Consider the following 26,807-nt stretch of genomic DNA (forward strand, 5'->3'; position numbering starts at 1 on the left):
GTCAATGTGCAAATAATTGCTAACTAAAGCAGTGTCATGTGCTACTAGTTCCCAGAGGGCAGAATAAGCATGTTCAGGTTACATTTGCTGGACATCACTTCCTGGGGACACCAGCAGGGTGGAGAGCCCACACTGGGGTCAGAGCAGACACAACAGTAAACTGTGGACAACCAAGGAAGGTCTGCTCCACTCTGCATTGATAGGCAGCATCTGTGGTGAACTGATTTTAACTGTGATGTCCATGGAAGGTTGTGATTGCAGCATCTGGTGTTCTTTTGTGACACAGTAAAGAAAAAAATTCCAAACACTACACCCATCCCAATTAAGAGTGAAAAGCAGGTTAAAATCCTTCAAGCTGGTGGGATATGAAGTAAAAAATTATGCACAAGAGAGTATCTGAAGTTCTCAAAAAGTTATCTGCCATGTGATCATGTTTTGCTGCCTCCAAAATCTATCACCTTTGGTGGAGGGGACAGGGGGAGGAGATCCTGTTTGTGAATCTTCCCCCTAAGGAGCTGGGGTCCGCAAAGCCACCCACCAGGCATCCTTACTCACTCCTGATAATACAGACAGGCAGGGAGTTTGGAACCTCCAGGATCAGGAAGCAGCCACATCATGATCCCATCCAGAAGGCTGGGAAAATGAACCTATCACTTTGTGACTTGCAGCAGGTAGGGAGCTGAAAGCAATTGGAGCTCCTGCTTGTCTTCTGTCACAGCCAAGCATAAATTGATTGGCATTTGGTGATGTGCAGTCTGGGGAAAAGCAGCGTGGCACAAGAGAGCAGGCAGTAAAACAGCACATGACTCAAGCCCTGAACAAATGGAAGGAAAATATGCCCTCTCTAAACTTCACAAAATGGATTGTGAACAGACAGCACTAAATCAAAGATAGCCAAGCTCTCACCTCCACCCCTGCACAAATATTTCCTTGGAAACACAGCTAGAAACCCCAGCACATCCATACTTAAGGCTAAAAAAAAAGCAGGAAAAAAACATTTGGAGTTGCCAAGAAGTTTTTGAAATCTGATTCAAACAACCTCAAGCTGACACAGGTTTCTCAGCTTTCCAAGACTGAGCTTTGCTTTGGAGCTAGTCACACATGGAGATATTAGGCAATGGTATGGGATCTACAGGGTCAGACTCCAGTGAGCTAAAAAATAATAAACAGTTGGCAAAGTGTGCAGATTGTGATCCCAAATACAGCAACCAGGAAATACTGGACAAGACACCAATACTGAGAGGGAGAAAACAAGAAATTGCCTGTGTATATGTGTAAGAGCATTTGCTGGTTTAGGTGTGATTTTTCTCCAATCACCACAGCAAAATGCTGCACACAGCCATCTATATTAAGTTCTGCTGCAGACTAATTTTTTACCAGCAGAATAAAAACATGTGGTTATTGTCTGGAGCCCTCTAAAACTGGTACCTCAAACAACAGGGCAGCACAGACTGCTTTGTGTGTCCAACCTGTTGGTTCCTTATTCCCAAATTGCTTGTCTTCATTCCTATCCAGCTCAGTCCTTGCACCAATGGTCCAAAAATCTTTTTGAAAAACAAAGTTCTTGCTGTTTTCCATGAAAAGGCACAGCAAAGCTACCTGAAAGTGGGCCAAAAAAGGAGGAATACACCTAGATCTGAACCGAGGCAGTTGCTGCCACAAGGAAAAGGAGCTGTAAGTCAGTAAGAGTGGGGTGAGCAGAACACACTGGCAGCTGGAAGGAGCCAGAGAAAAGGAAGTGGGATAGACAGAAAAAGAAACAGCCACTGGCTGGAGCAAGCTTGGGAAGGAGGGGGGAGGAGTACCCAGGTGCCAAAATATGCAATCATAACCCCATGTATAAAAATTAACTTAGCAAGAACATGGTAAGAATATACAGATGTTTACATGCACACAAATACCCTGAATTGCAAATAAAGTATTTCCAAGTAAGATTTTTTTAACTTCAGTTTTCAGCAAATAATAACCCTCTATCCACAGACCAAAATTATCTTTTGAAGATTATAAAATAAGAGTCAGAGGTACTTTTATTGGCCTAGAGCATACTCATTTTCTTCTCAAGGTAAGTCCCTCCATTAATTGATTAGTCTGCTCTTCTCATTAATTGTGTTCTGATGAAGCAGACACCAAGGAACAGACACTTAGGGAGAAGATTTGGTTTTAGGAAGGTCAGTGCTAGTGCAGGCAGGTTTCATCTTGGAATATGTGCCCAGGTTGCCTCAAATGGCACCACTGAAGCTTTTCAATCTGTGGCTTCTCTGATATAAAAAGCTAAGTCAAACTGTACCTAGAGCTCTACCTGGAGCTTCCTGCTTCCTTTTGAATGCACAAAACCTAAGAAGGGACCAAGGCACAACAGGCAGAATAATGAGATCTCTCACTTGATTTCTATTTTGCAGAGAGCAGAGTAAGGGCTTGGCTTCTAATTGTTACTCTCACAGCAGCCTACAAAGCCCCACGAGGACATTATCACAACCCTCCCACCTAGTCTGTCACACTACTGGAAAACTTGCAGCCAGAAGATGCTAAGGAAGAAAAAAAACCAAAAACCACCACAACCCTCAAACCATTTTAGGCTTCAAAGTTGTCGCAAAAGGGAAATGTAAAGCCTCATATTGTATTGTGAAATTTAGATGCTTACAGCCCTCCTCTTGAGAACATGCAGGCTAAGCTGAGCCTCAGGAGACATTGTCTCAGCTCTGGTGGCTTAGGATGCACAGACAACCAACAAGTCTGTGCTCAGGGGCTCAACACATGCTACAGGTCCTGGGACCTTCTCCAGAACACACACACAGCCCACAGCCACTGTCATTCAGGTGACATTTAGTGCTGGTGGCTCCCCTCCTTCATATTACACCATCTGTGGGCATTTGCTAAAATCAGCTGCTAAGCCTAACTTTACTTTCAAACCACTTGAACTCCCATCTCTTCCTCCTCAGAGGGTGACTTAAACCCCCAGGACACAGAACAGACATTTTTCTCCCAGCCTGCCACTGGACATCTTTATAGTAGGAAAAAATGATTGTGACCTGTAGCCCCTGAAAATAAAAAAATAAGAGCCACAGATTGCTCAGTCATTTGTGGGTTTGAACTGACAACTGAAACATCATGGGAAGCCTTCAGTTTCAGCTGAATTTACAAGCCCTAAAAATATAACCTGACTTGAAAGTGATGTATGTAGATCTGAAGCCAAATCAAAACTCCATACAATTCATTGTAATTGTCTCAAAATAGTTGATTTATGCCTCAGTTTTCTTGAGTGAGTTATACCATTCCCAGACTGTACATTCTGAAATCTGAATAGAATTATCAAAGCTGCACAAGAAATATGGGTACACACAAAAATAAAGAAATCACAAAGTTATTTTCTTAGAAATATATTTTGTAAGAAAACAATATTAACATTAAAAGGAAATGTTTATTGTACAGTATAAAATAATTGCTTGAATTCAACTCAGTTCCTTTAAAAAAAAAAAAAAAAAAAAAAAAAAAAAAAGCCTGAGGATTTTTATGAAGCCCCAATTCCTACAGATTTGATTCCCACTGCAATAAATTGTGGGCTTTCCCCACATCATGAATAGAGAGCACACACACTTCAAAACCCTCCCTCACCCCCCTACCCAACAAGTTGCTGTCCCCTGTCCAGATGTGCCCTAAAGATGACCTCAGTACTTGCAGCCCTCCCCCCTGGCCCCTGCACCCCCTCAGGTTCCATCCACCCACCTCTCTTGGCCAAGCACTGTACAAGCGACAGCTCAGGCTGCAGGAGTCTCCCCAGGCAATCTCTTGGCTAAAATCAACAGTGGCCAGCCACTGACTAATGTATAAATGGCTGAGGTGTTCTCAGCTGTCTGTCCTCATAAAACCTGCAAGAATATCTCTTAACTCTGCCATTCATCTGCCAAAGCTGGCAGAAGGGTGCAGAGTTTTAAAAGCTACAGTGGGAGACAAGAACAGGCAATGCAATGACTTAAGCTTCACTTTTTCAGGAAACGAAGCTAAAAAATTTACTGCTCAATTGCAGAACTTGACACTGGCAGATTTTGTTGTAGGAAAATATGCCTGCTCAATAACTATAAATATCTCTAAAACATTTCTAGGGCTTACTACATATTAATTTTTTTTAAATGTCATTTTTACATAATGCAAGCTTAATTACCCTCCAGGTTTGAAAGGCACCCAGTGACCAGCATTCTGGTATAATTACTCATGGCATTGGTGTGATTTCGTCTCCCTTAATACTGCAAGTTTAAAAGAAATGTATTAAGTTAAGAAGAACAAAGATATATATATTACATTTGCTAATTGCAAACAATCTCTTATAGCTGCATTTTTTCCCATTGGGATTAAAAAGTGCACGAGTTTAACATGTCTGTACATAAAAACAGTTTAAAACATTAAATATACAAACAGCAAGAGATTTTAAATATTTTGTATCAAATACTATAGGACAATATAATTTACATTTTTTTTTACACAAAACATTACACCTGAAATATAACTTTAGATATTACAGAATATAAAAATACATACTTTTTGTTTAAAAAATGTATTTGCAGGTTCTGGCACAAAGTAACACTTTAAAGGCACGTCATATTTTGGCAATCTATATTTGCAATTAACTGTGCAACAATAACAACATGACCTGTAATTAACTTTTTAGAACTGCAAGACCAGATGATCTCCCTTCTTCCTGGAATGGCCCTATTAATCAGGTAACAGTTAAGTTGGACTGTTTAAGTGTTCTCCAAGCCATTTCTGCCGTGGTCTGAGCTCTCCAACCCTAATCCAGCAAAGCATAATCAGCCCTAACTCAGCATCTGAAAAGCCACATCAAATGCAATGGGATTAATCACACTTTCATCATCTTTGCTGTCTCAGGGTCAGAACACTCAACCCAAGCAAAAAGGAGCCCTAAAAACAAGTTGGGAGCCAAGTTCTGTCCTGTCTACGTTTGCACCAAAGCTAGTAAGGGTAACCAGGGCAGAACTTGGCTACAGAAGCTCAATAATTTTAATTGTTTTGATTTCAACTACAGCAATGCAAAAGGCACAATGACTAGTGAGGCCAGTGGAGACAAATGAAGTAAAACTGCTTTAAGACTGCATCAGGAGAACTGTGTAATTTTTCCCTTCCATGTATTTGCAGGACTCCCACTGGAATTTACATGGGACAAAAAAATGTCTTTATATGGCTTATACAGATGTAATTGGGCTGCAGAAGATTTTCAGTTCTTCAAGTTGTTTTTGGACAACTAAAAACTCAAATTTTCAGCACACTAAAAAAAGATTCAATCTAAATCTCTAACTTTGAATGCTCCAAAGTAAGTTGCTTCTTGCGAAGAATCCAGTAGCAATGGGTTTGATACCTGGATACTTATCATTTCTCCGGATTTTAGTTTAAAAAATCCCCCTACATTGACAGAATAAAAATGAAATTCTGAATTCCCTGACCAGTATTTGGTGCTTCCTCCCTTCATCAACACATCCAAGCGCCTTATTTTAAGGCTTGTCTTTACCACATAAACCATCAACTGAAGCCCTCTTTTAGTCAAGTTTCCTGAAGTTTCATGATGTCTAAAACAAATATTGGCATAAAGATAGTAAAATCCATCTTGATTAACAATCAGTTTTCCATCGTTGAATGTCATATTTGATAAGTTTGCCTGGCCTTTGTCATGATGCCAGGATGTGAGGTTCACTTTGCGAGTTCCTGGAGATAAAAGAAAAGGATTTTCAAACATTTACAAACATTTGACAAACCCCAACATTTAGAAAGCAACTTCTATGTTTTTAGAATCAATAGCAACTGGAGTTCTATAGGCTAAAGTGAATATGAAACAATTATGATAAAAATTCCTAAAAAAAAAAATCTTTTACACCATACATTCCCAAATCTTTCTTGGTACTTATAACTGTGCCCTCCCAGCAGAACACTTGATGGACCATGGTACAAAACAGCCTCCTGGCCTATGGTCTGATTATGCAAAGCAACCATGAAACAAGCTCTGCTCAGGCATTGCATTCCACCTAAACTTTAGTCAAGTTACAAATAGTTGAGAGGAATGTGAAAAACTTGTTACTGTTCTTTAACATGCAGGTGTTGAAAAGGAATAACTAACATTTGGAAAAAAATGCTGCACTGGCAATTCCCAAAAGAGAAAGCTTATGAAGCCTTCCATATTTTATGTTCTTATGACTGTAGTGGTAGAAAGGTAAACATATTTTTCATTTGATAACATCAAAAAAACAGGGAAAGGTCAGTACAGTAGTGCATCTTTAGTACTACACACTGAGTTGCCTAGACTTCACACAGCACTTCAAGTATTTAAGACAAACTTCCTGATAGGCACAAGCCACAAACATTCTGTTATTCAGGGTAACAGCCAGGGCATAACACAACAGATGGGAGGTGGCCAACTTGTCCCCCTAACCCCTAGTAATTTTCAGTACACACAACTGACCCCCCTTGCTCCCTCCCGCAGCAGTGGGTTCATGTAGGTACCAGAGAATGTCACACCTCAGCCTCCCAGAGCATCTAAATGCCTGCTTGAAATATTCAGTCCCTTATTCTCCTAATATGGAACCAAAAAACAGTCCATCCTGAGCAAACTTTCCATGGCACACAGCAGGGCACAGTGCCCTCTCCTTCGAGCACGTACAGAACCATGCCCCAGGACCCCAGCGGGTCTGTGCAGAAAGGGAGGGGAAGCAGGAACGGGGGATTTGAGAAAGATGAATCTCCCCTAACTGCCAAGGGCAAGCAGTTTTTCCATGTGAGAGGAATACTTCAACAGCAGCCCAGAACAAAAACCTTCTGGCACTCTTCCACAAAGACAGAAGCAAAAGCACTGTCAAAGGCAGATCACAAATAGCTGCTCCCCTATGGGTCTAGTGCAGCCAGGTAGAAATTAGGAAAGCAAGAACAGACAGAGAAGCCAACTTCTCTGCAGTGCCTCAAAAAAACCATCTGAAATCCATCAATTAACTGCAAAAGACAGCTATATCTTAAGTCTCTGAGCATGCAATTATTCACCCGCAAAATCTACTGAGTTAGGGATACCAGAGTGCACCTCTGAAGCACCGGGAACAGCTGAGGAAATTACAGAACTTCATCTGCACAGCATTAATTGTGGGAGAAATACTGCCCCATGGAGGGGGGGCTATCTTCAAGATGAGAAGGACAGGCAAAAAATCACTACCTGGATCAGAGGATAGGCACATTAGATACAGGACAGGAATGCACACCTATGACAGAACAGAAAGGCATGCCTTGATTGCCTGGTGGCACACTGGGTAGTTGCTAGGCAGGTTTTATTTACGTGACAAGTCAACTTTTTAGTTGCCAGTCAAGCTGCAATTTTGAAGAAATCCTCAGTGGGAAGATGTTCTGCTGAAGAAGGGGAAAGAGAGTGAATAGGTGCCACAGTTGCTCGTGAGAGAGAGAGGGGCTCTGGGTGAATTTTGGTTACACAATTTGGGCGCTCAGGGGAACAGGCCAAGAGACGATGGGAGATGACCCTCTCTGTTTTGAGCAAAGGATTTGTACAGATAACTTCTGGAAGTCCCTTCCAAGCTATATTATAATGCTGTGATCATGTGTGCTGAAGCAGACAGGCAGTTTGCCACAATTCAGAGCTCCAGAAGAGGTGTGCCACAGCCAGCAGCACAGCACAAAGATGCTCTGGTAGGGGTTATGCCATGCGACCTGCAATGGAAGGAGCAAGCAGGTTCTCAGCACTTCTGGTGGTAACACACCTAGATTTGGAGACAGCAAAACAAGCAGTACATTGAAACAAAGTGCAGGAAACTGGAGCATGTAAGTGCTGGATCTGCTGTCCATGAATGTTATGTATCAGAAACTGACACATAACCCAAGCCATGGCACAGTCAAAAGTGGTGCAATACAGTATCTTCTAGGAAATAATTTTGGAACCATGAAAAAAACAGCACAAGCTAAGTCCTGTTGACAGAGAAGGAAGTGGCTGGGGGATAATGAACAAAATGGGCCTCCAGACAGGGCAAAAAGCTTTATGTAAGAATTCAAGACAACGCACACTTCTTCTCAAAACTGAAGATAAATAAAAACAATGTCTTGCTTTTTTGTGAGCTTGGACTAAGACTAATACAAATGAGTTAAATAAAATAAATTAGCAAGAAGGAAGCTGATGTGAGTGGAACAGAGGAGAAAAGAGCCCTGTTTTGATAATCTGTTTGCATCCTAGTAGTTTTCAGGTATAAATAAAGCCTGAAAAAAGGACCAAAGTACTGTTTGCTCTGAAAAGTCCTTTGGAGGCAAAGGGCAGCTAAGTCAAACCTGCAGCTGTAAATAGCTCAGAATACTACAGCATTTCCTTACACAGCTAAAGGTATCAATTCACACCCCAAATGATATATTTAACATTTATATTTATTTCTGTTTGCAATTTTCCCCTTTAAACAGTGACTAATTTCTGTAATCAATTTATAAACCAAAATCCACTGTTTTCATTAAAACCTAGGTAACATTTATAGTGAACTCTGGTAAAAACCAACCAGCAAGCATCCAGCTCTGACCTAAGGCAGCAAACTTAAAAAATACACACAGCAAGCCAAAGCACTACTGCTTCTGTGCCAACGGGTGGGTGGGGACACCATGACCTGAGAAGGGTAATTTCTCCCCCTCCCTTGCACTATCCCCCAAGCTGCAAAAGTCCACTTGAGGCCTGACATTATTGTGAACCAAGTCAAAGCAAAATGTACTCTCACTGACACTGCTCAGTGGCCCCTTCATGAAAGGTGTTCAGTGTAAAACTGCTTAAAATCCTGTTTGACAGTGATGAAGACTTTTTTTTTCCCCCGGCACCATTTATTCTGGATGAGTTTGATGACAGTAGAGAACATTAAAATACTAAGAACAGATCTGTCCACTCAGGGATGGCAGAAAACAATTCAGACGGATTTCAGACATGCAGGGTAAAGAAGCAAAGGAAGAAAACAGAAATTCCCACAGTCAGAGAAAACAAGATGGGAGAGGAAAAACTCCCGGTGACCCTTCAGGCAAATTTTTCTTTCCCAAAAGAGAAAGCCTGTCTTTATGCCTGTCACTAATCTCTGTGCTGCCCAGCCAAGTGAGTACTGCCTCATGCCAGTGAGCATGATATTGAAGTGCCTCACAACCAGCAGGCTCAGAGCTCCTGCTATCCCTAGGGATGCAGCCCCGCACTGCTGCAATGCCCACAGGGGCTGCAGAAGCTGTGCTCGTGGATTAACTCCAGGCAATGCTCTTCTGAAAGAGGCAAAAGCCAGATCAGAGGGGAGGGAGTACATGCACAGCTCATCACACTGACAAGGAGTTGATCTACAGAAAAAAAGAACAATGTCCCCCTGGCCATCACCCATAGATGTGCTGTGCCACACCCTTGAAGGCTAATGCAGCAAAGCACAACTGTAAAAATTATCAGCTGCTCTAAATTACAGTTGTAAAATTACAGCCTAAGCAACATCCAGGTAAGCAGCAAATAAATTCCTCACAGAAAAAGGTGGATTTCACAGACTGTAACACTGACACACACTCCACTTCTGCAGATGAGTGATCTGTTTCTATGATTAGCAAATTAATTGAAACCTTCCAAAGAAAAAATGCTAAGGCAAGTTTACTGATACTGAATCCTCTACTATTGACCTACTGAAAAGTAGGTCAAAGCCAAAATCTGACTAAAATAGAAGATTGTCAGGAGGCATTTGAGCTAACAAGAAAGCCTGTGGAAGTTCTGACTGCCATCTGACAAGCTGTTTAAGCTCTCTGCTATAAAGCTCTGGATTGTGGCAATGCCAATGCACTTGAAAGAATCCTATCCCTCCAGGCAAGAAGCTGTACAGAAGTGCTTTGTCTTTAAATAGAGCAAGAGCAAGGTATTACTATGCAGGCTGCTCAAATCTCAGATTTCAAGTCTCAACACACCATTCCCCTTTGGTTTCGTTACATAAAACAGAAAATCAATGTGCATAGCTCAATTAACAATGAGTTCAGCCCTGCAGAACATATAAATCTTCAGAGAAAGAAGACAGTGGTGATCAATGCACCCCTTCTTAAGATCCCCTACCTAACAGCTTCAGAAAAAACTCTGGTTTACTTTTACCACACCAACTGTTGAGAATACAGCAAAAAATCTCAACTGACAGTGCCCCAGGGCAAACACTAAAACTGTTCTAACACTATCTTAAAATGTTAGGAATAAATCTTTTCCTCTGGAAAGTGTTCCAAGGCAGACTCATGTCTTGTTCCCTGGTATTGTACTAGCAAGGATATTCACAAAGCCATCTGAATACTTGTGTGCAGAAAATAAGAGCTCTGGCAAGATAAAGGAATGCCATCCTCTTACCACAGGGGCAGATAAAAGCCACAAGAACAATTTTTTCCCCCTGCTCAGTAGTTTGGGCAATGTTTGTGCTGGTACATGCTTGTATGCATGCATGCATCCTCATGGCTGGTGTCCAGTGGGAGTGAAAAACTCCTAATGGGCCTACACGCCAAAGGAAAATGGGAAACTTTAGAGGAGAGCATTCAATGTGGATCTTCCTTCTTCACCTGAAGACAGCACAAAGGGGCAGGATTTGCCCCTCAGAGGTTGGTCAAGAAAATGGGCAATTTGAAATGGAGGCCATTTCAAATCAGCACAAGGCTGATACAAAGGGGAGCCATCCTCCTTTAACCACTACTCCTGCTGCCTCTGAGATTCCTTAATGCATCCAATTTATTCTGACTACCAAAAGCCATTTCTGAAGTCCCAGTCTGTTGCTGTTTTGCTGAAATATCTTCATATACTTCACTTTTGATACATTTATATTAGTACTGGAAGTATTCACTTAAAAAATGAACTTACCAGATGGAATATTCTTATCGTCAATAATGAGATGGGCAAATGGCTGCTTCTCAGGTTTGTTCCTCTTGTACAGTTCAAGTCCTAATGCCTCCATTGCAGCTAGAGATAAAAGAATTTCATTATCCCAAAAAGACAAGTTTATTGGAACTAAAATATTGCTTATTCATAAACCAGTATCTACCTTTTTCTGGTCTTGGTGGCGTTCTTCCCATAGCACGCTGGACCTCCTAAAATGAGAAGGAGACATTGCTTTGATGCTTTCTTGGTTTCATAACATTGTCTAGTTTGCACACTTACAATAGTCTGTGCATGTATCTGAGGACACTGTTCTACCTGCAGCACATTCTGATGTCTGGGATATAAATTATCAGATTTGCATGATTCATGTAACAGGTACACACAATCAAATTACACCTAGTAATCTGGTAATTCTAATAAAGGTTCATAGAAATGCTAGTATGTATGATCACTCCATGATTTACTGTGGTGGTGACAGCACATTTAAAACCTTTTCTACCTATTGTACTTGGAATATTTCTCTAAGTGTAATGGAACAATGATTGATAAGAAGGCATCACATCAAACAATGGAATTTATGAACTGATTTAATGACTTGGAGTCTAAAGGCAAGGAAAGAGGCATTTCTACACAGGAACTAGTGTGTAATCACTCTAACAATTAAGGATAGCTAAATTCTGAATTTCATTTGTGATGAGGTGAATGCAAACCTCCACGCCTCACTACTGGCCACCAACAAGGAAGGCTACAAGGCTTTACAATCAAGGCTCACTTCTAACCAGGTATGCAGGAACTGAAGGATTAGGTATCACCCATACTGGACCAAAGGGCTGGGTGCCAGACTTCAAAAGGGTGTAATTCTTAGCTGCAGATACATTTTAACATGAATAAGAACTATGCTACTTGGACCCAAAACCAGCACAAAATGCAATCAGGCACCACAAAAAGCTTTGCTTTTAATCATTCACACCTCCTCTTGAGAAAAAGATAAAACTAGCAGATTTAAAAATTTAAGCAGCCTGATGTTGTTACAAGCCTAGACTAAGTTTAGTATTAAGCTCAACCCTCAGTTCTGTCTCCCTTTTCCCCATGACTCTGTTTTCTAAAAAAACAGGGGTAATATGTTTGTTATTCTGAATACCTCATATCATGGAGCTGTCAAGAAGGTGTTTAGTAAAAGGAAACATTTTGCTGAAGACAGCCCTCTTTGAACCTAGGAGTGGTCCTCTATTTCATCTTTATGCCTCACACTGCTGTTTGCCTGATTCAATCCATGTATATCAAATACATCTCAGCTTTGGCCAGATCAGCAAAGTCCCACTGTGCTCTCAATCACTGGGGTGTTTCAGAATTTGAAATCCTGCTCTGTAAACACCTGAAGTCCTGCTTTTATGTAGTTTTGCAACCACAGTGAAATATGTAGTGCCTTGGCTGGTGCATTTATTACTCTCACTTTCCACTTTCAGTAGGTGTTCAAATGTTAAACCAAAATGAAAAGCCACAGTAGTGTGGAAGTTGTAGTATGACTATCAAAGCATAATGCTTCAGCTGAGATATGCTGATTTCATAGATAAGAATCATGAAGACGCTTTTTGCTGTAAAGACAAGAAGAAAAGCAGAAGAATCACAACTTCAAAAGCAGCAAAACTCGCATCCACTTCCCGCATTACATTCACTTTGCTTCTCTGATCTTCCCACTTCAATGTCAGTTCTAGGAGCACAAAAATGAAGTTCAATTCTAGGAGCTGCATGTCAGCATCAGCCACTAGCCACATTTGAGTAAGAAATAGGAAGATAACAAGAGAATGCAAGTACTAGGTACTGTGAAAAATGACAAAAGCCTCCATCCTGAAGAGAACAGGATGTAAAGCAAAAAGAGCCTGGGAGATAGACCACATTCTCAGAGATTATTGCAGCACACCTATCTCAGCCCTTTTTCCCTTGAAGGAGAGACATGTCTGTCTTCATACTTTCTTACTAGAAACTTCTCAGATGTGAAGTTTGTTTCAATGTCGTTTCCTTTGGGAGGATATGATAGTGTCCTTGCCTGGAAAGCCTACTGAGCAGATCCAAAAAGAACCATGTACATTCTAATCTCCTATGATCTAGACTTGGTACTAAGAAAAAAAAGAAAAATCCCATGATTGATAATTGCTTGGCCCTTGAAAGGCCTGAATTGGTGGACTGCTATTCTCGTTTTAGCTTACATTTTTCTTCGGAGCCTTCAGTTCTGCTTCTGCACATTTCCAAAGATGCTCTAGCTTAAACAGCTGAATACCTCATCTTCTGAAACCCAGCAGCCTGACTCAGCTCATCTTCCACACAGAATGGCTCTGGTCCTCATGAAATCAGTCTGAGCTGCCCTCCTTCTAACTGGTGGTGGTGCTGTTCATCTGCAGCTTCACCACCCAGTAAGCAGGACAGCTACCCAGGAGGACCTGACCCCACAACTCTCCTTGTCTGGAATTCAAGATTAGCTCAACTGGTTAGATCGTGGCACTAACAACACCAAGGCTGGGGGGGGTTGAGCCAATTGTTCATTGGCTCTTCTGTGAGCCTATCACTGGATCAGAAGTGGAAGACTGTGACCAAAAAGCAAAATCCTCCAGCAGCTAAGCTCCAGACTAGTGTCAAGTTCGTTACTTGATTCTGACCAGCCTCAAAGTTTGATATTCTTTCTGTTACGTTGCCCCAGCTTCCAAAATGAAGACAAAACATATTAATTAGTCCCAAGAAAACAGATATGGAATTGTAGGTTTCCTCCTAAAGAATAAGCAGTTAAACACATCTTGATTTTTTTTCTTACTTGATGTTCCTACAGTTCCAAGGTGCTGATACACAACCTACCTTAAAAAAGCATTTAACTGTATTTGCTTCTGACCCTGAAGGACATTTTTCAGTGGATGTTTGAAGGTAGCCTCTTAATGGGATTATAAAATCCCCTGGTATTCTTATTGCAAGTAATTAAGAGCTGTGATTTCTCAAATCACCGAAGTATCCACTGTGTTTTTTAGCTCCTGAATGTTCTTAGGTGTCTCATACTTACTCACAATGTAGAGTCTCATTAAGGAGGCAGAAACAACTCAACAGAACCCATGACTAAGACACTGCTATAATGGCATGAAAACTGCTGACAAAACATTACCAGCAACTTCTCTCAAGACTGCCATCCACAGAAGCGTGTGTGATACCAAGCTGTTCAGTTATTTTTAGCAGAACTGTACACAAAAATCACCCCACTCTTAATCTTATGACAAGCTGCACTTGTACACCTTTGTCATTTGCTCACTGCCCACCAAGTCAACTCTGCTGGCCTGTTTCCCACATTCCAACCTCCTTCACATACTCACTGTTTAAACAACAGACAAGGAGTTAGTCACAAAAATTAAAAACATGTCTTCCCTTCATACAAAAAAAAAAAAAAAAAAGGCCACTAAGAAGGTCCAAAACTTTCTCATTTTACAGTTAAAAATCATGTTTTAAGTGCCTGGAAAGTTGGGAACTGCTTGCTACCTCATCCACAGCAGGCTGCAAAAATACCTGCTGCTCTTGAACTTATGTCCAATGCTGAGGATGCAGAGACAAGGCTACACCTGAAGACATGACATTTGTGAAAAGTTTTTAGTCTCCTTTAGCTTTTAACTAAATATCTCAGAATCTACTATGAGCAGCTCTAAGTAGCCTTTAGAGAACAATGAGAAAACTTCTGGACACTCACTTATTGCTTCAGATGTGATCTTAAAGCTTCTTTAACCACTTGACCCTTTTATTACCAAGTGCCTTAAGTAAAGCTGATACCAGGAAGAAGTATCTGATTCTCTTGCCGGAAATTCAGCAATCTGAAGAATGCTAATCAGGAAGGAAGTAAAATAAAAAGTACATGAACCTATATTCAGACTGCAGCTTAGAGACCAGCAATAAAACCTCTCTCCAAATGAGTAGTCTACTGCTTGCAAGAAAAAAAAAAAGGCATGTAAGACTGCAGGATGGAAACCTACAAAATTGTAGGTGAAATTTTAACAACTTACAGTGATCACTTGTGAAACCTTTACTTGGTCCATAACTATGTGCTCTTTAAATGTCTGCTAAGTATATAGATCTCTTTATAAATGCTGCCCTGGAGGTCTAGCAAAGCACTCTGTTGCCATGTGGGAGAACAGCTTATGCCTGAACTCCACAAACAGCTAGAACCTGGGAGCCCTGCCAAGCAAAGTTACTTATGGATTGACCCAAGATATGTTTGTAGTCCTTTCTACTTCAGGCTCGTAACAGACTTCATAAGGACTGTGGTTAGAGCATCTGGACTGCCAAAACTTTTTTAGGGTTACATGGAAAAAAATTAAGCAAACAGACTGGCTAGGAAAGTATATTATTTGTCTGCTTGCAAGTTTATATGCAATATTGAAAATATTCTCTCTACTTAGTAAGCTGATCCTTAAGCAGAATTTTTATCACAGCATATGTTAAGGAATCAATCATTAGATTCTGATTAAAAGAAAAAAACTATTACTTTTTCAGGAGACAAGTATTTCTAGTCTGGACCTTGCAGCCCTACTACACTGGTTTTCATAAGAGCACTTCCACTTTCAACATCAATCTCTGCTTTTTTATTTAAGCACTCTGTCTACAGGTGTGCAAAGAAAACCGATGAGAACCGGCACAGGAAGCCAGAAGCTGTAACCAGACCATAAACCTGAGCAAAAGAAATTTGTCTATTTTCATTTCCTGAACAGCTTGGATTGCAAAACACAATATATTGAAAAACTGAAAAACTTTGAAATGCTCCATTTTAGTCAATTAGCATGCTGCCAGTTCAAATAAGGATACTGGTTCTTAAAACACACAAGTTAATTTTTTTTATGCTCCTTAAGGAAAGTGAAGAAAGCACAGACAACAGGAAACCTCCTTTAAGTCACATTAGCTGGATCCACACACAAAGGAGTGCGTGCAACTGCAATTAAGTTATAGCTGCATCTCTGCTCTTCATTGTTGCAGGGTGTCTGAAAGGCAGAATTTACAGATGATGATAAAGTATAATTCTGCCTTAACACTGTTACTTTCACTTCTCTGATGTACCGACAAGATGTAAAAAGCCTCAGGTCACCACCTTCCTATTTCTTTCTCTGTCATTGATACAAGATGACAAAGCATCCAGACCACTGGTGCAGCTGCTTAATAAACTCCATTGCATTCAAAGGACATTCAGAGTCTAATTACTTTGGCAAGGGAAATTTTATTGTTCTCAAACTAATAGTGATCAGCCAAAAAAGTTATCCCTACTCACTACTTATCCTGGCCATGGACATTGCAGCATTTAACCTCCATCCAGACTGGCAGGACACAAAGCCTCAGCTAAAGCCAGTGTCTTTGTTGAGTAACCAGCAGCAAATAACCAGAACACAGGGCTCCCCACTGACTTACTGTAACAAGCTCCTTCCTCTGTCACGAGTGAAGGAGCAGCCCAGCACACAGCACATATGTAGGTGCTTCGTGAGAGGCTCTAAAAAATGCAGGAGGGAAGACCTAATCCTACAGAAATAACCCTTTGTTTCCCCCTAAAGCTCTTGAAGAAGGTGGCTAGCAAAAGAGACAAGACTCCTATGTGTCTCTGTGTTTTGTTCACAAAAAAATCTGTACTTAGAGTTCTCTGTTAAAACCACACATCACATTAGCACAATTCAAATGCTGTAGATTTAAGTCAACTACAGTTCATGCTAAAGCATATGTGAGTTCAGCTCAAATCTTATGTAGCACCCTAATGAAAAACTGCCAGTCCTATGAAGATGTGAGGCAGTAAAGTTGTAATGGGTCTGATAAGCCAGAAAAACCAAATACCATAGCAGACATCCATCTGTTACACAGCCCATAATTAGCACTAAACACTATAATGAACACAAAAAGAGATCAAAGGCAGTAACTGCAGTAAAAGGGGATTGTGGCATATTTCCAGCTTGTCTAGGCTTCTTCATTAGGGCTGACTTCTTTTGTCATTTGTGTTGGGAACAACCTGTCATTCTCGATTCCTGGACAAAGACCACCCAGTCATCATGCTATGGCCAAGTAGGTCCTCTGCCAATGTGAGAACGGCCTGCACAGAACACAGAACTGGCAAAGTGAGCAAAACCAAAGCAGGAACTGAGCCTCACTTTGGACTCCAGAAAAAGAAACAAGAGCAAATGAGAGCAAATGCTATCTCCTTTTCCTTCAGGCAGTATTTTGCTTGGTGATGATTTTGACTTAAGAGAATCTTGTTTGGAAGATTCCCTTGAAAACAATGTGGAACTGACACCTGTTATGAGCATCTGGAAAACCTATACAAATATTAGAATAAATTACTACTCTTCAGGCCCATCCAAATGTCAGAATGGGTAATCACCTAACTTCAATCAGTTTTCTTAGTACAACTTCAAGTCTTCCTTTCTTAAAAGAAAAATAAAGTAAATAAAATGTGCTTGAATACAGAATTGGTTAGCCACTACCAGATTCATCAGCAAATACAATACAATCCTGGATAAAACACCAGGTGTTACTCAAACACCAGGAAATAATTTATAGAACTTACCTCTGAATACAGATTTCAGAAAAAATGTTTTAATTTCAACAGGACCATGAAATAAAGAACACACTGTCTGTGCCACTTACCCTCTGCACAGCCCTTTGGAGAACCTGTTTCACACTTCTACAGGATTCTGGCATTAACTTCGCTTCTTGACTTTCAAAGGAGGCATCATGCAAATCTGTACTTTCCTGGTGTCCAAAAAGTGTTCTGACACAGTGCGCATGTTCTTTTGAAATTCTAGTAGGGTCCATCTGAACAAAAACACAAGCACAACCACAGTTCTAAGTGTTAGAGACACTTTTCAACCACCTACAAGTTTGGCCCCAGGCTAAGTTTATTATTTAAATTCTCATTATAAGCAGTGTAAAGAGAAAAAGTTCCCAACATCCAACAAACATGTGAGATAGGAGAACGAATTATCTCCTGGTGCTGCCTATTTCATCACCTTAAACTAGGTATGTGACTTTCAAAAGTTAAAGATAAGTCCCCATTCTTATGGTAAAGTCAGTAATTTTGAATTCTGCATTTCAACCACTCAGGGCAATATCACAGTTATTTTAGCAGGAAACATACACAGTTATCCTACCTCAAAAGCTATTCTTTGTAAGATGACACATGAATGTAAAGTAGAGAAACATGGGAACAGTATGCATGTGTGTGTATAGCACATTATTTTCAAGAGAAGACACAGAAGTTATCTCTGAAACAATTTTATCACTGAAATTGTATCACTGAAGCTGTCAGCTATCACTGGATGTGTTTTATGGATGTGCTCATTGTGGATAGAGTTCATTTTCTTTACAGTGGCTGGTATGGGGCTGTGTATTGCATTTGTGACCAAAACAGGGTTGGTAACACACGGATGTGTTCATTACAGCTGAGCAGGGCTGACACTGAGTCAGGGCCTTTTCTGCCTCTCACCCCACCAGAAAGAGGTGGTGCACAAGGAGCTGGGACAGGACACAGCCTGGACAGTTGACTAAAACTGGCCAAAGGGACACCTCAGACCATATGGCCGTCATGCTCAGTATATAAAGGTGGGGGGAAAAGGAAAGGGGAGATATTTGCAATGATGGCATTTGTCTTCCCAAGTCACTTTTTGTGTGGTGGAGCCCTGCTGTCCTAGGGATGGCTAGACACCTGCCTTCATATTCTCCTTCTATGCATGTGCAACTTTTTCTTTACCTTTTAAATTTTCTTTATCTCAATCCATGAGTTTTCACTTTTACTCTTCCAATTCTCTCCAGAATGCCATCAGGGAGTGAGCAGCTGTCTGAGACTTATTTGCCAGCTGGGATTAAGCCATGACAGTGGCAAAAGATATTGCTGTGTGAAATAGTCCCAAAGACAGCAAAAGTTAAAGACCTAAAGATGACAGAACTGCATCACAAGACACTTCTGCAGCATTGGACAAGGAATGGTAAGTTTAGAGTATCTGTAATACATTTTTATCAATCAGTCTTTGTGACTGAATCAAGTATATTTTTAAATCCTCCGTTCCATCAATTAGATAAATTGGAAGATAATCCAAGGATTAGGATTGTACCTTGACAGCATTTTATTGCACAAAAACTATTTAAACCATTTCACCTTTTTTTCCTACACACTCCAAATCCATTACACTGAAGAGATTAACAACTATCTTTCGGAGATAGCCTAGGACTCCCAGAAACTGTTCTCAACTTGCATTTATTCTGCTTTTACTTTAGGCTTAAAGAAGGGGTTTTGCACCCAAACTCTTAGTCTAGGCTCCCTAATTGTATCAGCTGGCCTATTTAAGAACATTGACTTCTGTCTTTCTTTAGCTAGAAAGAACACTTCTACCTGAGAATTACAAAAGGTTATTTGTAACTGCAATGCAGAAATACCAAGACATTATGGATGATGCCTAGTGTTCAGTTTTCCTTAACACAGAGCTGAACAAAACACCATATCAGGAGGAAGTTTTTCTCAATACAAAACAGCCAGAGTGAATCAAGCATATCATTTGCTCACAGGAACATAAACTCAACTCCCTAACCCCCCCAAAATTATTTAACTTAAAAATGTAAGGTTAGGATAACAGAGCTGAATTAAAGTCTACACCACCGGGCAGCCACCCTATGGTAGCACACAGCAGTGTCGCAGACATTTCTCCACAGAAATCCTTTCTTTCGGATTTCTGTGTCTTCGGGAGGCCAGAGGCCGCCGAAGACAAGGTAAACAATTATTATCAGCTGCTGGGGAATGCAACAGGGGCACCTATTTTGATTGGTGATTGGTTCATGTTTTATGTTTATAATTAAGAGCCAATCACCAGTGCAAGCCAGGGGACTGAGTCCTTGGCCACAGCTTTGTTGTAGGTTCTTTTCTATCTCTTCCTAGCTAGCCTAGCTGCTCTGCAAACCTCTCTCTATATTCTATAACTATAATGTATTATATCATATATTAATAAATTCAGCCTTCTGATTCAAGAAACAAGATTCACCGTCTCTCTCTCACCAGCTGCGCCCACTCAGGCGCGGTAATACAGCAGAGAGACGCTTGTTGCACAGACAGTGGTACCAAATGCTGCCTCCTCCATCACCACCCTTCTGCTCAAGTCTCCAGATGGAAAGCTCTTTGCCCAATTAATCCAGACCAGTGTCAGATGCTGTAGCCTGGTTTAGCTGTCTCAGTCATCCCTGCATATGAATGAAACAGGTCATAGAAGGTCCACCTGCAGATCATAAGATGCCACAGCTTTGACCAGAGGGGTAGTGATGAGCTACAGAATGCCTTGGAGGCAGTAACTTCCTGTGATGGCCTGACAGCTGAATCCCCATACAAAATCTGTGTACAGCCATTGCAGCTCTATGAATTAGGTGCTAAAAACCTACACTAATGCCTTCTGAAGTCAGCTAGTACAGTGCAGCCTCATTAACTGCATAAGGAGATCTAAATCAGCACCTCTCTGCTCTCACCCCCTTCACCACAGATTTTAATTCCTGGATTTCAGTCTCCTCTTCTAAATCAGTAACAAGGGAGGAAATTTTGCTGGCCTAATTTCCTTTAAGATTAGTTCCTCAAAACCAAGTTACTCCAGATATGCCAGATAAGCATCAGAGTCAGTACAGGGATGGGTATAAGAATGAAATATCAGGAAGGCAGCACTAGCTTTAACTGACAGTAAAACTTAACTCTTCAAGCATCTCTCACACTATGTTCCACTTACATTCAGAACCCAGAAAATCAACTAAAACAAACTAAACATAATAAAAAATAAATAAAATAAAAAGAAATAATAAAAAAGAGAACCACAAAATGTTTACCAACAGCGCTAAAAGGCAGTTAATGCAGAATGACCTGGGTTGGAAGGTACCTTGGATGTCTCTAGTCCAGCCCCTTGCTTGAAGCAGGGCCAACCTGTAACTCAGGCCGGGTGGGTTAAGGCCTTTTCTAGACAAGCTTTAGGGAATGTCCATCAAGAAAGAATTTCAGCTTCTCTGGACAAACTGTCCTAAAACTTCACCACTTCTAGTGTGCAAAAAAACCTTGGGTTTTATATCCTTGGTGCAATTTATGACTGTGCCTCTTGTTTCTGCTGCACGTTTCTGAAGAGCCTGTCTTCAGGTATCTAAAAACAGTGATTAGCTTCCCTCACCTTAGTCTGCTCTTTGTCAAACAATCCAGCTCTCCATTCTTTTATACATGATGGCTCCTACCTGTCCACAGTGGTTTTCTGCTGGACACCTTCCAGTTTGTTGATACACTTCTGGTATTGAGGGACCCAAATTAGGACCCTTTATTTCAAATGTAACCTCTCATGCTGGGATCATTAGAGACCTGACTGAACTGATGTCTCTTAACAGGATCTGGGTATCTGAATCTTCTCCCCTCTACACAAATCACAGAATAGAACATAGAAAGTTACAGCAAATAACTGCCAATAAATACTAACTTGTATCAACAATTCTACTAGACAGAGACTACTATCCCAGTTTTGGGTTTATTAAAACACATTTTCTGAATTACAGGCAAGAAAACTAGGTTTTACAGCACAAAAATAATGAAATTTGTAAAGGCCTGAGTGTCCAGCATGACAAATCATGCCAGCATAGACTAATTGCTATCACCAAACATTCAAATGTGTCACACAATACTGTATCACAACAGTAACAGCAGATTGCACAGAATCCCTTGCTCAGTTTACAGTTTTTCTGCTCAAGGCATAAGACAGAAATCCAGCATCTCTGCACCTACAGGTGAAAGACTGAAGGCTTAATGGGAACACTGCAGCTGACAGTTTCAGCAACCTGGAGCTGTGCAGCCCACCCTGACAAAAACTGCAAGTCTCCAGAGTTACTGCTTGATAAGGGCAAACTCTGATCTTGGGACTACTGCCCTCACCTTTTTCAAAGAATACCTTCAAGAATAGTCTTCACCACATTTAACTACGAAAATCAGCTCACTTACCTGAAAAGGACTTCTCAGAAATCCTGCACCATAAGTCTTTACAAAGAACAGGCACTGAACTACCATGGCTGTAAACAAGCACTACCAAGCATTGAGATCAAAACTGGGGAAGTAGTGATGCACAGAAAAATTTCCAAGAGAGTTTTGAGAAGAACTTCTAAAGAATGAGAAAATTATGATGAATTATACCAGAAGCAGCTTGCTAACTTGCCTGGCAGAGCTCCTTCAGCAAAAAGTCCTAAGGATTTAATATCTGGAAGAAATATCAAGATGCAAACACAAATAAAGGAGAAAGCTTTATAAAGTGTGAAGGAATTAAACTAAAGAGAGGAGTGTCTAGCTTATTTTTAATATCTGCTTTGCCTGACCTTGAAATCAGGTCAGACTGTTCAGTGCCCCTGGTTTTCAGCACCTCTCATCATTCTAGTTGCATTTCTGGACTCTATTCAGCCACTTCAGGGCAGCCAAAATGAACTCCAGCATCATGGGTTAGATTATCTTACAGAATTAAGAACCAATTTTCTGGTGTAAAAAGGACTCAGTTTGATTTTCAGAGATACAATACATTCCACCCAGCTTTACTATTAAATTTTGCATCAATTATGCACTGTAGCAATGTTGCATTAAATACTTCCTCCTTACAATAAATGTTTAAAATCTATACTTGCACTTTTTTCAAACTTAAACCACTTTCCAGACTATCAAATATCACTTTGCACTCCATGACCTTTCTTAAGCACCAAGAAGGGGTTCTTTCAGGCTTCTGAAAGATGTTAACAATCCCCAGCAAGCTGTTTTTTCTGTTAGCCACAATGCTCACAAAACTTCAACTGAAGTCTGAAAGGTAATAGTTTGAAAACATACCACAAGAATTCCACATAAGCATGAAATGACCAAAAAACCTGGTCTTCCAGGTCACCATTTATCCAACTGTGACCTCTTTAATCTTAGAATACTTGAAATTTGGACAGACTTTTTTTAATGGGAAAAGTGCACACTCTTGGAGGTCTAGCTTAAACTGTGAGCATTAGGGACACAGCCACCACATTTCATTCTGAGCAGTTTCAATTTGCTTCACTGCTCTCCAGCTCAGTCAGTGTTAGCCCAGATGCCTACTCTTTTGAAATCTAAGTGCACTAAGGAAATGGGCCAGAAAGAAAAGCTTAAAAGCTAAGCTTTTGGAGACTAAACCTCAGCATTTATCAGTCAAAGTTAAAGAAAATACTTCTGTCACCCTGTGCTGTGCATGAGTCTCTATCGAGAGATGACCTCCAGCTGCTCTGGGTATCTTAACTAAATTTTCACAGCATTTTTATAGATAATGAGAAAATACTCCTCAAACTATAGGCAAAATAAATGCTTAAGACCGATACATTTTTTTTTATTGTTTAATTTCTGGGATTCAGTACACTGCACAGGATAGACCAAAAAGCATGGATTAAACATGCTAATGTTTTTCCATTTCAGTACACTATTATGAGAATACTGGTCTTGTTGCTTTTTTTCTTTCTTTTTCGCCATACCAGCTCATTGTCTCACTTGCATGGCACTGCATTATTTCTTGGCCACAAACATGTGTTTACCCGTGAAAACCTAGTGTCAGTCTTAGTTCTGTGTCTTGTGAAATTTCAAATGCTCAAGCCACAAAATAAACAAAATTAAGAAAAAACCAAAACCTCAACTATTGTCTCAGCTTATACGATGTCATGATCCAGCCCAAATGATTTTATGCGAATACAGACAAAATGTGAGTGGTAAAACTGAGTCAGAGTTTACTCAGACTCTTAGATAAGGTTTAAAGAGCTTCTATAAGATATATAATTTCTTAACATCAGCCTATACGGTCAAATCTTTCTAATTCACATTTGCTCTAATTTACCAAGCAAACAATTCAAATCTTTTCATCCACAGCTACTACTCCTAATGCCTCATTATTTCAACAAAATTAATTAAAAATAATTAAGTTCTGTTATTAAAGTACAAATGTAGATAGCTGAAATTTACTTTGAAAAGGCCAAATTGAAGCAGTTAATAAAATCAAACATCACAGAAATCTTTCCAAAAGAAAGAGGTCTGATCATGTCCCACTTAAATAAAATACATCTCAAAGAGTGTGAAATAAGAATTAACTGCTGCAGGACCTACTATGTTTTTCCATCTATATTATTCCACAATTAGAAATGGGGAACAAATATGAATTATCATATCTTCCTATAGTGAATTATGTACTTAAATTCAAGAGTATACTTATTATTCTATTTTCCATTAATGACATTTTCTTCATTAAAAATTTTTAGGCAATGACTTCAGTCAAGCCTACATTGAGTTATATCTTTAGTTATATCTATATCTTGAGTCTTTAGATGTTTTGGAAATTCAAATTTATGAAAGACTCCATTCAATAGCACTACTCCAAATCTACAGGAACAAGAAGCTAGCAAGAGAATTAACCTGTCAAATGCAGAGTTACACCTGAACCATGCCATTTTTTTAAATCAATGAAGCAGAAGAAAAATAGCAATTATGATTCTTTTTTACCCTTTGTTAGGCACACACGAAACCCTGACATGTACCTGTCAAGAAGAGCCTTTCATAAGGGGGTACACTTTGATTAGTTGTTTTGATTGCAATGGCTCTCGATCCCCATAATGAACACATTGCTGCGCATCTCTGAGCTGTGTTTTGACAAGAATGTCTTTTCAGGTTCATGAACATCTGGAGTGAAAAACATTCCCCTGTCACAAGTTGAAGCAGGCATTAATTTATTTCACTGTCAAGCAAACAAGTAGCTTTAAGTTACTTTACAATGAGTCCCAGAAATTAGATGTCACTCTTCTGAAATATACAAGTTATGATTAACTAAGTGCTGTACTGCCGTTACATTTTTATTTTTCGAAAAATGGAAAACACAAAGTCATTGTCAGTAAGAAAATATTAATTAGTCCGCATAATAAATTATCAGCAACATTACTGTATATTTGACAGTCACTCCTCTGATTAAGTGGGTATGCACTTGTGCAACACCTGCTTTCAGAGTGCACTTAGTTAAGAAATCCAGCCTGCTACCTCAAGATCAAGTGCCCCTACCTAGAAAGTAAACCGAAAGAAACAGGTTTCCAGTCTGTGCCGACTTCAAATGAAAAGTACACACAACAGAAGCACCACTTCCACATCAACAGAACTAGCTAGCATCCGACAATAAAGCCAAGCAGAAATCTAACACCTAACCCTGAGAACCAACTCGCTGGCAGCTCCCCACTTCCTCCGAGAAGGCTCGGCTTTGCAGGGCAGGAGATGCAGCAGCGAGGGAATCCAGGCAGCCGAGCCATTTCCAAGAAGCCGAGCGCTCCGCTCCCCGAAAGCCCAACCGCTCAGCACCTTATCTGCCTCCACAGCCACACTCCCCGCGCTGCCCTCGCACGCACCGCTGCCTCTGCCGAGACATCCCGGCACTCTTGGGGCCTGGCAGGTGAGGTGCGGCTCTCCCAGGCATCCCCAGGATCCCAGGAAAAGCTCCTGAGCCGCGGCAGGCACCTCTGGCCGATGTCCGTGGGCACACAGACCCAGCTCCCCTAGAGCGCCCCTGCGCAGCCTGAGTGACAGACCATCACCAGTGGTGTTGCACGACGATCTTTTTTGTCCCTAAAGCCATTTCTCCTGCTGGTGAAATATTTACGGCAGCCAAACACCTCAACCATGCCACAAAATCACTGATTATGCAGAGCTGGAAGGGACCTTCAAGAATCATCGTGTCCAACTCCTAACCCCACAGAGCACCATATTCAAAAATCCCAGCATGTGCCTCAGAGTATTGTCCAAACATTTCTAGAACTCTGTCAGGCTTGGTGCTGTAACCACTTCCCTGGAGAGCCTCTTCCAGTGCATCACCTTCAGGGGCAAGAAACTTAGTCTATAAAAACTTTGTCTAGCCAATGCCAAAATTCTCTCCAGTGGATAACTGAGAGCTGATCATTAAAAACCAAAGCCCTGCAAGACTTCAGGTGAAGGATCATGACTAAATTGCTTTTTGAGTCAGGGAACCCCTCATATCCAACCAGGCGGCGAAGCCCGGTACCCCAAAATGCACCCGATGCCCGGGGCGCTACCTGGAACTCTCGTACTGAGCAGCCCCAGTGATCCGGGCACAGCACACGCTGGGCAGGACACTGGGAGCCCATTGGCCCGACCCATCTCAGAACTGCATCAACTTTAGAGACAGAGAAGCTGTCTTCTAAAACTTTTTGTTTGTTTCTCTTTAATTTATCCCCTCGATCGCACCGGCACGAGGGCCTTGCCCTGTTCTGCAGGGTGCGAGGCGGCAGCGCTTGCCTCAGCGGGAAGCGCCCGCGCCCGCTCCCGCTTACCTGCGCTCGGAAGTAGAGGAAGAGGGCGACGCTGCAGACCACCTGCCCGAGCCCCAGCAGGACGAGGGCGGCGAGCAGGGAGCGGGACGCGGCCGGCGGGTGCGGGTGCGGGTGCGGGTGCGCGGGCGGCGGGGGCGGCGGGGGCGCCGGGGCGCTCTCGTGGGCGGCGCCGCTGCCCAGCTCCTCGGAGCCGCGCAAGTACTTGGTGTAGTCTCGGCTGGCGCGACGCATCGCAGCTCCGCTCCGCTCCGACGGCTCCACACGCGGCTCCGCCGAGCTCCCCAGCGCTGGCAAACAACCTGGCCGCCCCGGCCGGGCACCTCTTATAAACGGGGCGGCCAATCAGCCCCGGGCGGCGCGCCCCTGCCGCCCTCCTCCTCCTCCTCCTCCCTCCCGCTGCCGCCACACGCGCTACCGCCGCCCCCTCCTCGCCTCGCCTCCCCGAGCACGGACCGGCCCCCGCCGGCCCGCCCCTGCCCCTGCCCCCGGTGCCCCGGCCCCGCCGCCGGGCAGGTCGCCCGGGGATGGCGGTCGGCGCTGCCCCGCCCCGCCAGCGCTGCGCCCCGGG

At 41.7% G+C, this 26,807-nt stretch overlaps 1 protein-coding gene across 1 annotated transcript; it reads right to left on the reverse strand.

The window, feature by feature from the left end:
* Window positions 1-4,263: 4,263 nt before the first annotated feature.
* On the reverse strand, window positions 4,264-26,470 carry TNFSF11 (TNF superfamily member 11). The gene is made up of 5 exons (XM_059466016.1): window positions 26,240-26,470; window positions 17,525-17,692; window positions 11,046-11,091; window positions 10,865-10,963; window positions 4,264-5,712 (listed from the first exon to the last, which is right to left on the reverse strand). Exons 1-5 carry the CDS (start codon window positions 26,468-26,470, stop codon window positions 5,291-5,293), a joined length of 966 nt encoding a protein of 321 aa, XP_059321999.1. The 3' UTR covers window positions 4,264-5,290.
* Between the last annotated feature and the right edge of the window lie 337 nt (window positions 26,471-26,807).

This window comes from Ammospiza nelsoni, chromosome 2, assembly GCF_027579445.1.
Source record: "Ammospiza nelsoni isolate bAmmNel1 chromosome 2, bAmmNel1.pri, whole genome shotgun sequence".
NCBI lineage: Eukaryota > Metazoa > Chordata > Aves > Passeriformes > Passerellidae > Ammospiza > Ammospiza nelsoni.